Genomic DNA, 12,915 nt, shown 5'->3' on the forward strand with positions numbered 1-12,915 from the left:
AGAACCCACCCATTTACCAGCTGTTACCGCAGTTTGAAAACTGTGCCTACATGGTGCTAGTGAATCCTATAAAACACAGGTGGTGCCGTTTCCCAGGAGTTACTCCAAGTGCAGCCTACTGAGCTGCATCACCCATGCTTGACCGGCACAGCCTGCCTGCCTCTGACAAGTGGCTGCTGCAGGCCCAGGCTCGGGTGTGGAAGCGGTGAGTCAGCTGATAAAATGCCAAGGCATTTCAGCGGGAATTCTGCCCCTGAGTAGTCAGTCACACTGAGCACTGGACTCCCTGTAAACACTTCCCAAACATCGGTGAGAGAGAGGAGCCCCAGGCCCTATTGACAAATTATTATAATTTCTCAGAAGATATAAAAATATAAATAACAGCTAAGAGTCTGACGTTTCGAACCGGGGAAGGATCCAAGGTGTCACATCGGACATTAAAGGCAGGAAGATAAGAACAAAAGCATGCTCCGCCCAGAGGGCGTGGCTTAAAGGAGAGTCACATCGGCTCCTGTGTGGAGCTATCAGTTAACATTTACAGATCCTCCAAGTCAGTTAAATCCACGGCCACTTTCAAGAATAGGGTGTCGTCTTTAATGTAGGTGTTCCTGGAACTCTCCAGAGTAGAATGAGAAACAAAGCGGGGACAGCCAGAGGCAATGTTCATCTCCCCGTCCGGTCTTCTGAAGCTGCTGCTGTTGGGGTCAGCTTTGAAGGTCTCCACAATGTGGTTCTTCTTGCCACTCTGATCCAAAAGCATTAGTGTCACCCTCTGCCTGAATGGCCACTGTAATAGTGAGTCGAACTCACCCCGCATCACCACAAAGTACAGAGACAGGTGCGTCCCCTTCCCCGACCCATCCCCGTTCAGGTACGCTCTGGCACAGAGCCGGTAGCCACAGCGGCTGGTGTAGAAAGGCTGGCTGAAGACGGACACTGTGTGCCCCTCCACGGCCTCCCTCTTCTTCGCCTTGTAATCTGTCACCTTCCAAATGAGCTTGCCACTGTAGCAGGCGCCCTCCAGCAGCTTAAACCGTTCTTCGTTCTTATTCAGCTGTGCTTTGTGGATATTAATGTGTGCGTCGTGCTTATTGGTCTCCCCCTCTAAAACAACTGAAAGGAAACACAGAACAGGAGGCTGCAGCTTGGGCCATCATCAAACACTGCCAGTGAACTATCAGCATGCTGTCTGCATGTGCACCATACACATGCGCACCACACACATGTTCACCACACCCATGTGCACCACATACATGTGTACCACACACATGTGCACCACATACATGTGCACCACACGTGTACCACACACATGCACACCACACACATGTTCACCATACACATGTGTACCACACACATGTGTACCATACACACATGCACCAACATGTATACTACACCCACATGTGAACCACATGCATGTATACCACACACAAGTGCACCACACACATGTGCATTACACACATGTGCACCACACACACATTCACACATATTGCTAATTAACTTGGCTTTGGTAAGCTGACACCAAGCAGACATGAATGTGTCCTCTTCACTCTTAGCTTGCCTGAGTATAAGACACACAGGACATTCACCTCAAGTGAATTCCCATGCTGCTAAGCCTTATGTTCCTCTAACTAGTGTATGTGTGTATGTGTGTGTGTGTGTGTGTGTCCATGCGTGAGTGAAGGCATGTGTGCCCCGGCATACTTGTGGAGGTCATAGAATCACTTTCCATAGTTGGTTCTTTCCCTCCATTGTGTGAGTTCCAGATATCAAACTCTGGGTGTCATAGTTTGAATGAGTTGTGTCTCATAAGTCCCAGTCATTGGAATACTTGGTCCCCTGTTGGTGGCTGTTGGGGGAGGATTAGGAGGTGTGGTCTTGTTGGAGGAGTCGAGTCACTGGGCTTAGCTGCTCCAACACCATGCCTGCCCGTCTGCCGCCATGTTTCTCTATGAAATGGTGGTAAATTCCTATCTCTCTGGGACCATAAGCCCAAATACACCTTCCTCCTGTAAGTTACCTTGGTCGGTGGTGCTTTGTCACAGCAACAGAGACGTCACTGATATTGCATAGCAAGTCACTCACTAAGCAATCTCACTGGCCCCCGTGTGCCAAACCCTAAGTCACCCATCACCCCTCTCCCTTAGCTTGGGACTGCCTGGGGGGTTTCAGTCTCTTGTCTGACTTCCCACACATTGTGGCGACCCTTATTTTCTGAGGCAGCTAGGACCTCATGCTGCTTCACAAACAGGATTCAGCCACTGTGTATCCTGGAAAGCTGGCTGTGACTTAACCTCTGCCACCAATGCACGCAGACAGGGAAGTCACGAGAGGGAACTGGACTGCTTCCCGCACACCTACCTAATCTTTGGTCACTGGCCTCCAGCTGGGTGATCCTCTGCTTCACACTGTCCACAGCATCCACCAAACACCTCAGATCAAGCCGGCTTTGCTGCTGGTTAACTATTTGTAGCAGCTGCCGCACCTGCGCTTCCAGCCAAGCCGACTTGTCCGTGTGACTGGTGAGAGCCTTGGTACAAAAGAGAGCACAGTTCTTGGAAATCAGAAAACGTATTCGTACCTTGTTGGGTGAATTTTAACACAAATGTTTCACATGTAATAATCCACCAATGAAAGTGGCAGTGTCACAGAGGGAGTTCGGCGAGCACTGCAGAGTCCGCAGCCACTGTCTCTGTCTTGTTCTCCTCTCCAGGCTGCACTCCTCTTGTAAACCTTTGAGCTTTCCTGGATGTGTCTAAAGTCCCCCCTCCACGTACACACATGGTCCTCTGTGCTCCTCTCGACTTAGCATTTTCTTCCCTCAGAAGCCTTCCCCAGTTCCCTCTCTGTAAGGAGGCTGAGCAGGAGCAGGAGGGAGAGCAGGACACAAGTCTGGAAGAGACCTAGCTGCTCTGTGGATCTCTCACATGGAGGGCATTAATCTGCCTGCCTTGCCTGTCTTTTTTAAAAGGATGCATTTGTTTATTTTATATATAATATGTAAATGCATATTTTTATTTTATATAAATACATAGAATTCCCACACATACTATTTATGTATTAAAAATACATTATTAATATTTCAATATACTAATAATTTTAATTATTTGTTTTATACATTATTATAAACAAATATTAATGCTATAATTATTTATTGAGGCATTAATATAGTATATTATATTATAACATATACTATATTATATTATATAGTATATTAATAAATATATTAATATTTATATATGTGAGCACACTGTAGCTGTCTTTAGACACATCAGATGGTTGTGAGCCACCATGTGGTTGCTGGGAATTGAACTCAGGTCCTCTGGAAGAGCAATCAGTGCTCTTAACTACTGAGCCATCTCTTCAGCCCAACCCATTTAGTGTTAATTCCTCCCTGTTGCTCTGTGTTTAGAAAAAAGTCAGAACTAACAGAATGACAGGTTCCTTTTTTTCTGGATATACTAACACATACATATGTATGTGTGCACACAGACCTGCACATACATGCACAGCACATGTAGAACAGGTACATATATGTATGTATGTATATATGTATATGATATAGTGAACAAGTATAAAGCTTATATGGCCTAGACTTTCTGGAACAATACAAATTTCAAACACATTGTCCATGTTGTATGTCTTGAAATCTTCTACTACAAATCTTGACATGAGAGAGCTTTTATTCATTAGGGATCCGTTTGTGGCTAGTTAACATTTGGGATCCACTGAGTGTTGATTAAGGAAGGCCCTTCCCAGGGGAATTAATGAATTTACATCATTAATTCTGCAGAATGAAGAACAATGTTCTCAAACAGGAAAATATAACTCGACATTCATTAAGACCCTAATTTCCACACATACTATGGAAGTGTGGCATAAATGTTGCATTTACCAACTGTCTTAGTCAAGGTTCCTATTCTTGCACAAACATCATGAAAAAGAAGCAAGTTGGGGAGGAAAGGGTTTATTCAGCTTACACTTCCACATTGCTGTTCATCACCAAAGGAAGTCAGGACAGGGGCTCACACAGGGCAGGAAGCAGGAGCTGATGCAGAGGCCATGGAGGGATGTTACTTACTGGCTTGCTTCCCCTGCCTTGCTCAGCTTGCTCTCTTACAGAACCCAGGAACACCAGCCTGGGGATGGCACCACCCACCATGGGCTGGGTCCTTCCCCTTTGATCACTAATTGGGAAAATGCCTTACAGCTGGCCCTCATGGAGGCCTTTTCTCAAGGGAGGCTCCTTTTTCTGTGATAACCTCAGCTCGTGTCAAGTTGACACACAAATGAACCAGTGCACCAACACTGGTATACTGAGTCATGTAAGAGACATGCAGGGGGCCGCACACATGCGGTATGCTCTCTGGTGGTCCACGGCTACAGCCAGAAGAGAGGAGGGTGACTATGCATTTGAAATGGCTTCCATGTTGAAAGCTAAGAAGACCCCTTTGCTGCTGACTAAAAGCGGATCATAGCTTTGAACAGAAAAAGCCATGCCTCTGCTGGATTCTTTTTAAAGGATTATTTATTTATTTCAGGTATAGGATACATTGTAGCTGTCTTCAGACACACCAGAAGAGGGGCCTCTAATCCCACTGCAGATGGTTGTGAGCCACCATGTGGTCGCTGGGAATTGAACTCAGGACCTCTGGAAGTGCAGTCAGTGCTCTTAACCGCTGAGCCATCTCTCTAGGCAAGCGCTCTACCACTGAGCTAAATCTCCAACCCCGGATTTTTTTTTTTTTTATGGGAACGTTTTGCCTGCATGTATGTCTGTGAACTTTGTATATGCTTGGTGACCACAAAGGTCAAAACTTTGGTATTGGATCCCTGGGAACTGGAGTTATGGATGGTTGTAAACTCACATCATGTGTGTACTGGGATTTGAACCCAGGTCCTCTGCAGGAGCAGCAAGTGCTCCTAAGTGCTGAGCTATTTCTCCAGCCCTTCTTTTCTTTTCAAGAATTATTATGTGCACGTGTGTGTGCCTGAGTGCATGTGTATTCACCATGTGTATGTAGGAGGTCAGAAGAGAGCATCGGATCCTCTGGAACTCAAGTTACAGGTGGCCTGAGCCACGGAGTCAGCACTTTCTGCCCCTGGGACATCACTGTCCAGCTCTTACCTGGACATTTGAGAGGAAACTTCCATTTCTGCCGAACATCTGTGTGAACTGCTTAAGCTCCTTCTCGAACTTCTTCACAGTTCCTGCAAGCTGCTGGATCTTGCTTTCTTTCTGCTCGAGACTCTGATATAAGTCAGAGATCTAACAACGGGTAGGAGAGAGTTGTTAAGTGCATGTACACAGGTAATAGGGTAAGACTTTCTAGAGGGCGACAGTACATGAGCATTTCTAAGGCCATTGTTGTCAGGCAGAATCCCATGTGATTTAAGAAAGGATTTGCTGGTGCTCTCTAAAACCAGAACCATAGAATGTTCCATTCCTCACCCACAGTGATGGGCCAGCTGGTCAGGAGTGTCACCTGGCCGAACTCGATGAACTGGCTTGGTGCACTCTTTCGGTGTGCAGTCAGCCAGCCAAGACACCGATCAGTGCTACGGGAGACCTCATTCGTCTGCTCTGTCTCTGCCCTACCCAAAGGGCCCCTTCAGGTAACCATCAGCAAGTATAGCCCAACCCACTGAGCACTGCCAAACATAGATGTCACAATCTGTGAGTGTGTGTTCACGCATGCATGTCTAGTGCTTTCTATCTCTTCCCTTGAGACAGAGTCTCTCACTGAACCTGGGCTTAGGCTGATGGCCCTCCTGGGACCACAACTCTGTGGGTGGGATCTGAATTTAGGTCCTAGTGTTCATGCAGCAAGTGTTCGTACCCACTCAGCCATCCCCCCACACCTGAGAGAGGTCCCGCTCAGCCTGAGTGCTGGGCACCTTCCACACACATCATACCAAGAGAAGTTCTTACATCCATTCCTCACTTCATCTCATCTGCGTGTTTGCTTGGTTTCTGGTTTCTGGTGTGACCCAGGCTGACCTGGAGCTAACTACATAGCTGAGGATGACCTAGCCCTCCTGCCTCTACCTCCTAAGTGCTGGAATTTCAGGTGTATGTATCACAGACATACAATATACACATACACATATACAGACTGACAGAAACATACCTTACATAGATACATACCACATAACACACACTCAGACACACACACACTGGCACACATAGTCACTCATACTGACACACACAGACACGTACACAGATACACACTGACATACACTCACACATACTCACACAGACACACATACACACACTGATACCTAGGACACATTTACACAGTGACACACACACTGATACACAGACACATTCACATACTGACACTCACATAGACACATGTACACACACAGACACACACACAGTAACACAAACACACAGACACATAAACAGATACACGCTGACACACACACTCACATAGATATACACACACTGGTACACAGAAACACACACACATCAACACACATATACATACATACTCACACACAGACACACATATACTTACTTACACTAATACATAGACACACACACTCACACACTGACACATACTTACATACATACTGATACACACTAATACACATCAACACATCTGGACACACACACAGGCACACACACGCACAGACACATACACACACACACTGATACACAGACACACATTCACATACTGACACACACTCACACACAGACACATGTACACACACAGATACACACACAGACACATGTACACACAGATACACACACTAACACAGACACACACAGACACATACACAGATATACTCTGACACACATGCACACATACACACTCACACAGACATACACACACTGACACAGAAACACACACACATTGACACACATATACATACAGACACACACACACTTATACACACACAAACACACATATACTTACTTATACTAATACATATTGACACACACACTCACGCACTGGCACATGCTCATTCACATATATACCGATACACACTGACACACATCAACACATCTGAACACACACACAGGCATACACACACAGACACATACACACACTCACACTGATACATAGACACACACACTGACATAAAGAGACATACATATACACACTTACACTAATACCCAAGCACACACTGGCACATACACACTGACACACCCAGAAACACACACACACACACACACACACTCACACTGATACATAGACACACACACTGACATACAGAGACACAAATATATACACTTACACTAACACCCAGATACACACACACATTGGCACATACACACTGACACACCCAGACACACACACACACACACACACACACACACACACACACACTATCTGTTTTAGCTCTTCCAGTCTTCATCAGTTCTTACCTAGGCTGTGATACTTCCCACCTGTTCTTACCCTGAGACCTTGTGCCCTCACACAGGAGTGCTCCCTCCATGGGAGCTGGGGCCTGTCTGGATCTCACAGAAACTGGATGGAGCCTGGTACCAGTAGGTCCTGGAAAAATATCTGCTTGGTGGCAAACGTCCTCCTCCAGTTCACGTTCACACCACAACCAACACCACCAACGGACAGATTTGGTCTTCTGTTTTCCTGCTTCAATGTCTCCAGTGGCTTTTTCAAAAAGGACAAATGGGGCTCTACATAATCTGATACCCTTGTGGCTTCATGCTTACTTCTGACCTTTGTGCATCCTGTCCAGCAAGACTGCACAGCACCTAGCTACCTCATGTGCATCCAGCAAGACTGTATAACACAGAGCTAGCCCATGTGCATCCAGCAAGGCTGCACAGCACCTAGTTAACCCATATGCATCCTGTCCAGCAAGGCTGCACAGCACCTAGCAAACCCCATGTGCATCCTGTCCAGCAAGACCGCACAGCACCTACCTAACTCATGTGCATCCAGCATGACTGCACAGCACCTAGCAAACCCCATGTGCTAACCTTTGTACATCCAGCAAGACCGCACAGCACCTACCTAACTCATGTGCATCCAGCAAGACTGCACAGCACCTAGCTAACCCATGTGCATCCTGTCCAGCAAGACTGCACAGCACCTAGCAAACCCCATGTGCATACAGCATGACTGTATAACACAGAGCTAACCCATGTGCATCCAGCAAGACTGCACAGCACCTAGCAAACCCTTTGGTACCCTGTCCAACAACTGTGCAGCACCGACCTAGCCCATGTGTATCTAACAAGACTGCTCAGTACCTGGCTCCCATCAGGGAACTTCCCTACTCCAGAAGCTACCCTTTTGGTGCGGCCACTCAAAGGAACAGCCTCTGGGGACATCTTACCTGCATCACCCGCTCAGGCCCTAGCTCATCTCACCCCTCTTAGAACGTGCTCTTAGTGCTGTGTGTCCTTTTCCTTCCTAGAGTGTTTGCTGAGACCATGTCTCATGGACCCAGCATGATGCTTGACATGGAAGACATCGGCTGTGTGTTTGATGAAGGAATGTACACATGGTCATAACGCCCACCTGACTGTCCTCCTCCCCACCCTTGCCTCTAACCTGCTCCTGTTCTTGCGGTGCCCATCTCAATTACTAACATTTCCAGGTTCTTGCCTCCCAGTCTTAAAGCTCAGAATGTCTCTGTGTGATCCGTGGCTCACGGGCATGGGGATGCCCTTCTGCCATCTCCACCTCCAGCTTCTTCTTCTCAACACTGAAATGTTTCTGTGTGCCGGGCACCGTGCTACGAGTGCCAACGCTCACTCCCACCCACCACAGCCCCATTCACAAATGAAGAAATGGGGCAGAGACCTGTGAACCGGAGTGGTGTGCGGCCTGCAGGCTCGGGCTTGTATGCTACTACTATTAGACAAGGAGCTGGCAAAGTGTTTCATAACACGGAAAAAGATTAGTTCTAACTTTCGATCCTTAGATCTCATCTGAAACAGGGCAGAAAACAGACAAGCAAAACAGTAACTGACCACAGTGTTTGGATCTTTGCTCGCAGAAGGCCATTGCTGTCTCAGTCCAAGACACCAGTCTCCAGGAATCCCTGTCTCACACTCAGGGGTCCACGCACCCTAATACTCCATTTCCTTAAATCTACAGCATTTTCTATACCAGCCTGTCTGGGCACAAACCCCTCTTCTGAAAACCCTGTTTTCGTTCAACCGAGAAGACTATTGTTTCCTTTCAGGTCAGCCTAGGAAGCTGGAGAGAGGCTCAGCAGATATAAACACATAGAGCTCTAGCAAAGGATCTGAATTCAGTTTCCAAAACCCATGCTGACCAGCTCAGAGCTGCCTATGCTCCAAGGGATCTGACACCCTCTCCTGGCCTCACACGGCTGCACTCATGCACACACACCTCATACACATAATTAATGAAATGAAATAAACAGAGGTACAACTTAGGTGTCCTACCCTGAAAAGCCTACACAGCTTTCCCAAAGTGCCTTGCTGCACGGCTTTCCCAGAGTGCCTTGCTGCACAGCTTTCCCAGAAATGCCTCCCTGCAGCCTTTGTATCCCACAAGCATTATTGTGTTTCAGGAGGCACGGCTGCCGATCTACTTGTATTTTTGTGATTTTTCATGGAGAGTCTGTGTCTTCCAGGATTCACTGTCTCTAGCAGTGCATATACTTCTTCTTAATCAATGGATGGATGCATAGGGTCTATAAAGAACCAGAAGTTCCCAGACAGTAGGTCTGTGACGAGTTACTCTTGAGTCAGGGTTTCTAATGTTCTCCTGGCTGTGACCCCGAGAAACACACCCACCCACTGTAATGTGGAATCAGATATCACAAAGTACTCTGCGGTGCTAAACTCCTTCACTGACAGTGGGCCTGAAAAGCCTTCTGGAATGGTCCTCTAAGACCATTACCTTCCATACAACTGCCCCTGAAGGCCAGCCTTATGGAGGTCTTGGACGAATGCTCCAGGAAGCTGACAGGCTCGAGTGAGTATATATGAAATTAGCATATGTTTATCAGGTTACAAAGCTTCTCCGAGGCCGTTTAGACCGACATCAAAATTCCATAGTACTTAGGACAGACTGCCAACTACTGTAATGCTCGGACTGACTTAATTTTAAAATATCAAAAATCTAGTATGTGATGGGTAAGGAGCTAAGTGTGGGTGGGCAGGCTGTGGAGTGGACGGTAGGACATGGAGGGAGCTGGCTTGAGGTCCATTCTGCCACTGAGGAGTTACAAACTTGAGGCTTCTTTGATCTTAGTTAGCTCATCTGCAGGGAGAGGGGATGAATTCACAGACCTCCAAGGCACCTTCCAGCTGGAAGCTTCCTTAATACCATGAGTGTGTCTGCCTACTGGTTGAAAGGTGTGTGCCTTTGATCAGCGTGCATGGAACCAGAGAGACCATCAAACCAAACCAAACGAAACAGAGTAGCCAAGTGTCAGCAATCCCCCTCCTCCTTCACATGTGGCCCCAAGACTCACCTGCTGTTCTAGTTGGAAGTTCTTCTCTAAAACCAGAAGCATGTGGTCCTGCAGGGCTGCCCGCTCGTGCTCCTGCAAGTTCCCGCGCTTGCCCTGCCACACAAAACACAGGCAAAGCAGTTATTGAGCTCCCCAAAGGAGCAGGGCGGCAGGTGCGTGGCTACAAAAGCCTCAGCAACTTGCTACTTAGTTTCCAGACACATTCTTTCCCTGCAATACTGCAGGAAAAACGACTCTATCCCATCTTTTCTTCAGAATTGTCCAGTAGCAAGGCCCAAACAAGCCGAGAAGACAAAGAATCAGGCTGCTAGCAAAACTCTCCATGCTGATTTTCTTCCTGCCTTGGCTAGGTAGGAAGCACAGACACCGCCACCACTCACCACACACACAGCTTATCTTCCTTGCAGACTGCTTTTAAGCCTGGGCTATTCTTTTTTTAACTTTAATTTTTTAAATTTATTTACGTTTATTTTATATGCATTGGTATTTTGCCTGCATGCATTTCTATGAGTGACAGATCTTGGAGTTATAGAGAGTTGTGAGCTGTCATGTGGGTGCAGGGATTTGAACTCTGGACCTCTGGAAGAAGTCAGTGCCCTTAAGTGCTGACCCATCTCTCCAACCCCTCCAGTGAATATTTCTATACTGCCCTGATGTAGTGAGCCTGCAGTCTGCTTTTCATTCCAGCCTGTGTGAATTACTGCGCTTTGAGATACACACAGGTGAGAATGGTTCCCCCTCCCCTGAAGACTACACACATTTGAGAGGAGAAATGGTGATCATACTGTTTATTTGCTGACAGACTCTACTGCCAATAAAAGCAAAGGCCCACATTTCCACATGTGTCTAAGCAAGCGGCTACCACCAGCTTCCCTTCAGCTGAGGGCTGGCTGCTGGGTGGCTGGATACTCCAAGGAAGGTTCCAGAGAACGACTCTCCTACCCTTCCACAACTCCTGACACTGAGGTTAGCATTAGAACAAGGCCCAGCTGGAGGTGGAGCCTGACGGTAAAGTCTTCAGCGCTGGAAGCAATGGCGTCAGGTGATAGGAAAGCCCTGGCCATTCCGCAGCTAACAGGACCACCAATTGTCACAATGTATTTAAAGTTTCCAATTAACACACATGTTGGGGGTGGTGATGGGGACCCATCAGGATGCTCCCTACCTGATCTACCACGGACCTACACTCCAACTATTCAAATATTTTTTTTAAACCAAAGAAATGTGTTTAGGTTATAAATACAATTTTTCGATAATTTTAGGTAATTTTAGATTTAGAGAATATATCGGTTATACCCAGCAAAATGTTTGATTTCTACTCTGGTCAAATAGAATCTGCCAAAAGGTCTGAAATGGAGGTCAAACTTTGTTCTCTCTATTTTTAATTTATTTCATACCACTTATTGAATAAGTATTTTAAGGACTTGTAAAATATTGAACACGATTGTAAATTGCTTTATTTCAGTGCTTCCCCCAGTGCTGGGAACCAAACCTGTCGCTCCCCTCCCATCAGCTGGGTACTTCACTACAGAGTTCCAGCCAAAGCCTCGAATCTCTTTGTTTCACCGTTGAGTGGTATATGATGGTACTACAAAGCCAGGAATCACGGCAAGGATGACTCTGGAAGGTTCCTGACCCTGATAGACACAACAGAGCAGAACTAGAAGAAATTAACCACTATGTTTGGTTTCACGTGGCAGCCTGGTTAGGTTACGTTCAGTGAAAGCTCATCGGGGTGTAGCTGTGAGAATATTTTGTACAGAGGATTAATACAACTGGTCAACCTTAAGACGACCCAACCATAATGTGGGTGGGCCTTGTCCAATCAGTTGAAGGCCTAGGAGCAAACCCTGAAGCAGCAGACTTTCAGGACTACAACGCAGAAATGCTGCCCAAGTGTCTGGAATGCTGAACTGCTTTGCACATGTGTCCAGAATGCTGGGATGGCTTACAGATGTGGTGCATACAAACCCCACAATGGCAGAACGATCCCCCCCCATCCGTGTGAGCAAACATATGAACGTGATGCATATGAATGCAGACATGTATGTATGCAGCATTTCCCTTTCTCTGGCGAGCCCCAACACCGCTGTAGTCTTAGGTTCTGCTGTCTGTCTACCCTTCCAGATCCTGAAGAGAGTTACAGAGTGAAATGGACTCGCTGGTGAGCTGTAAAGGCAGAGATGAAGGTGGCCCACAGCTTGCTTACCTTGACCGTGCAGCCATAGTGCTTAAAGGGACAGTCTTGCTCAGCCTCAGGGCACACAGTGAGGTGCTCGTTCACCTGCAAAATGGACAACCTGTGCTGTGGAAACACATGGATTCTCCAACCATTTGGTAGGATCAGGGAGCCAAGGGTGACTTGGGGGGAAGCAAGGGACAGGAGGAGAGACTCTGAGAGTCAGAGGGCTGGGATGGAAACAAGAGTGTGCAAGGGACCACTCAGAAGGCAGAGCGGCAGGCATCCCCAGGCCTTTGGCTATCTAC

General features: G+C 47.0%; 1 protein-coding gene across 1 annotated transcript in view; it reads right to left on the reverse strand.

Annotated features, from left to right (window-relative positions):
• Positions 1 to 330: 330 nt before the first annotated feature.
• The window catches only part of Traf5 (TNF receptor associated factor 5), a 47,321-nt gene continuing 34,736 nt past the window's right edge, over positions 331 to 12,915 (reverse strand). Inside the window, exons 7-11 of the mRNA XM_032915623.1 lie at positions 12,638 to 12,712; positions 10,429 to 10,521; positions 5,126 to 5,266; positions 2,359 to 2,527; positions 331 to 1,113 (exon numbers count right to left, since the gene is read on the reverse strand). Coding sequence (XP_032771514.1) covers positions 536 to 1,113; positions 2,359 to 2,527; positions 5,126 to 5,266; positions 10,429 to 10,521; positions 12,638 to 12,712 — 1,056 coding nt within the window. The 3' untranslated portion in view covers positions 331 to 535. The remainder of the gene's footprint in view (positions 1,114 to 2,358; positions 2,528 to 5,125; positions 5,267 to 10,428; positions 10,522 to 12,637; positions 12,713 to 12,915) is intronic.

Source organism: Rattus rattus, chromosome 10 (genome assembly GCF_011064425.1).
Source record: "Rattus rattus isolate New Zealand chromosome 10, Rrattus_CSIRO_v1, whole genome shotgun sequence".
Classification (NCBI taxonomy): domain Eukaryota; kingdom Metazoa; phylum Chordata; class Mammalia; order Rodentia; family Muridae; genus Rattus; species Rattus rattus.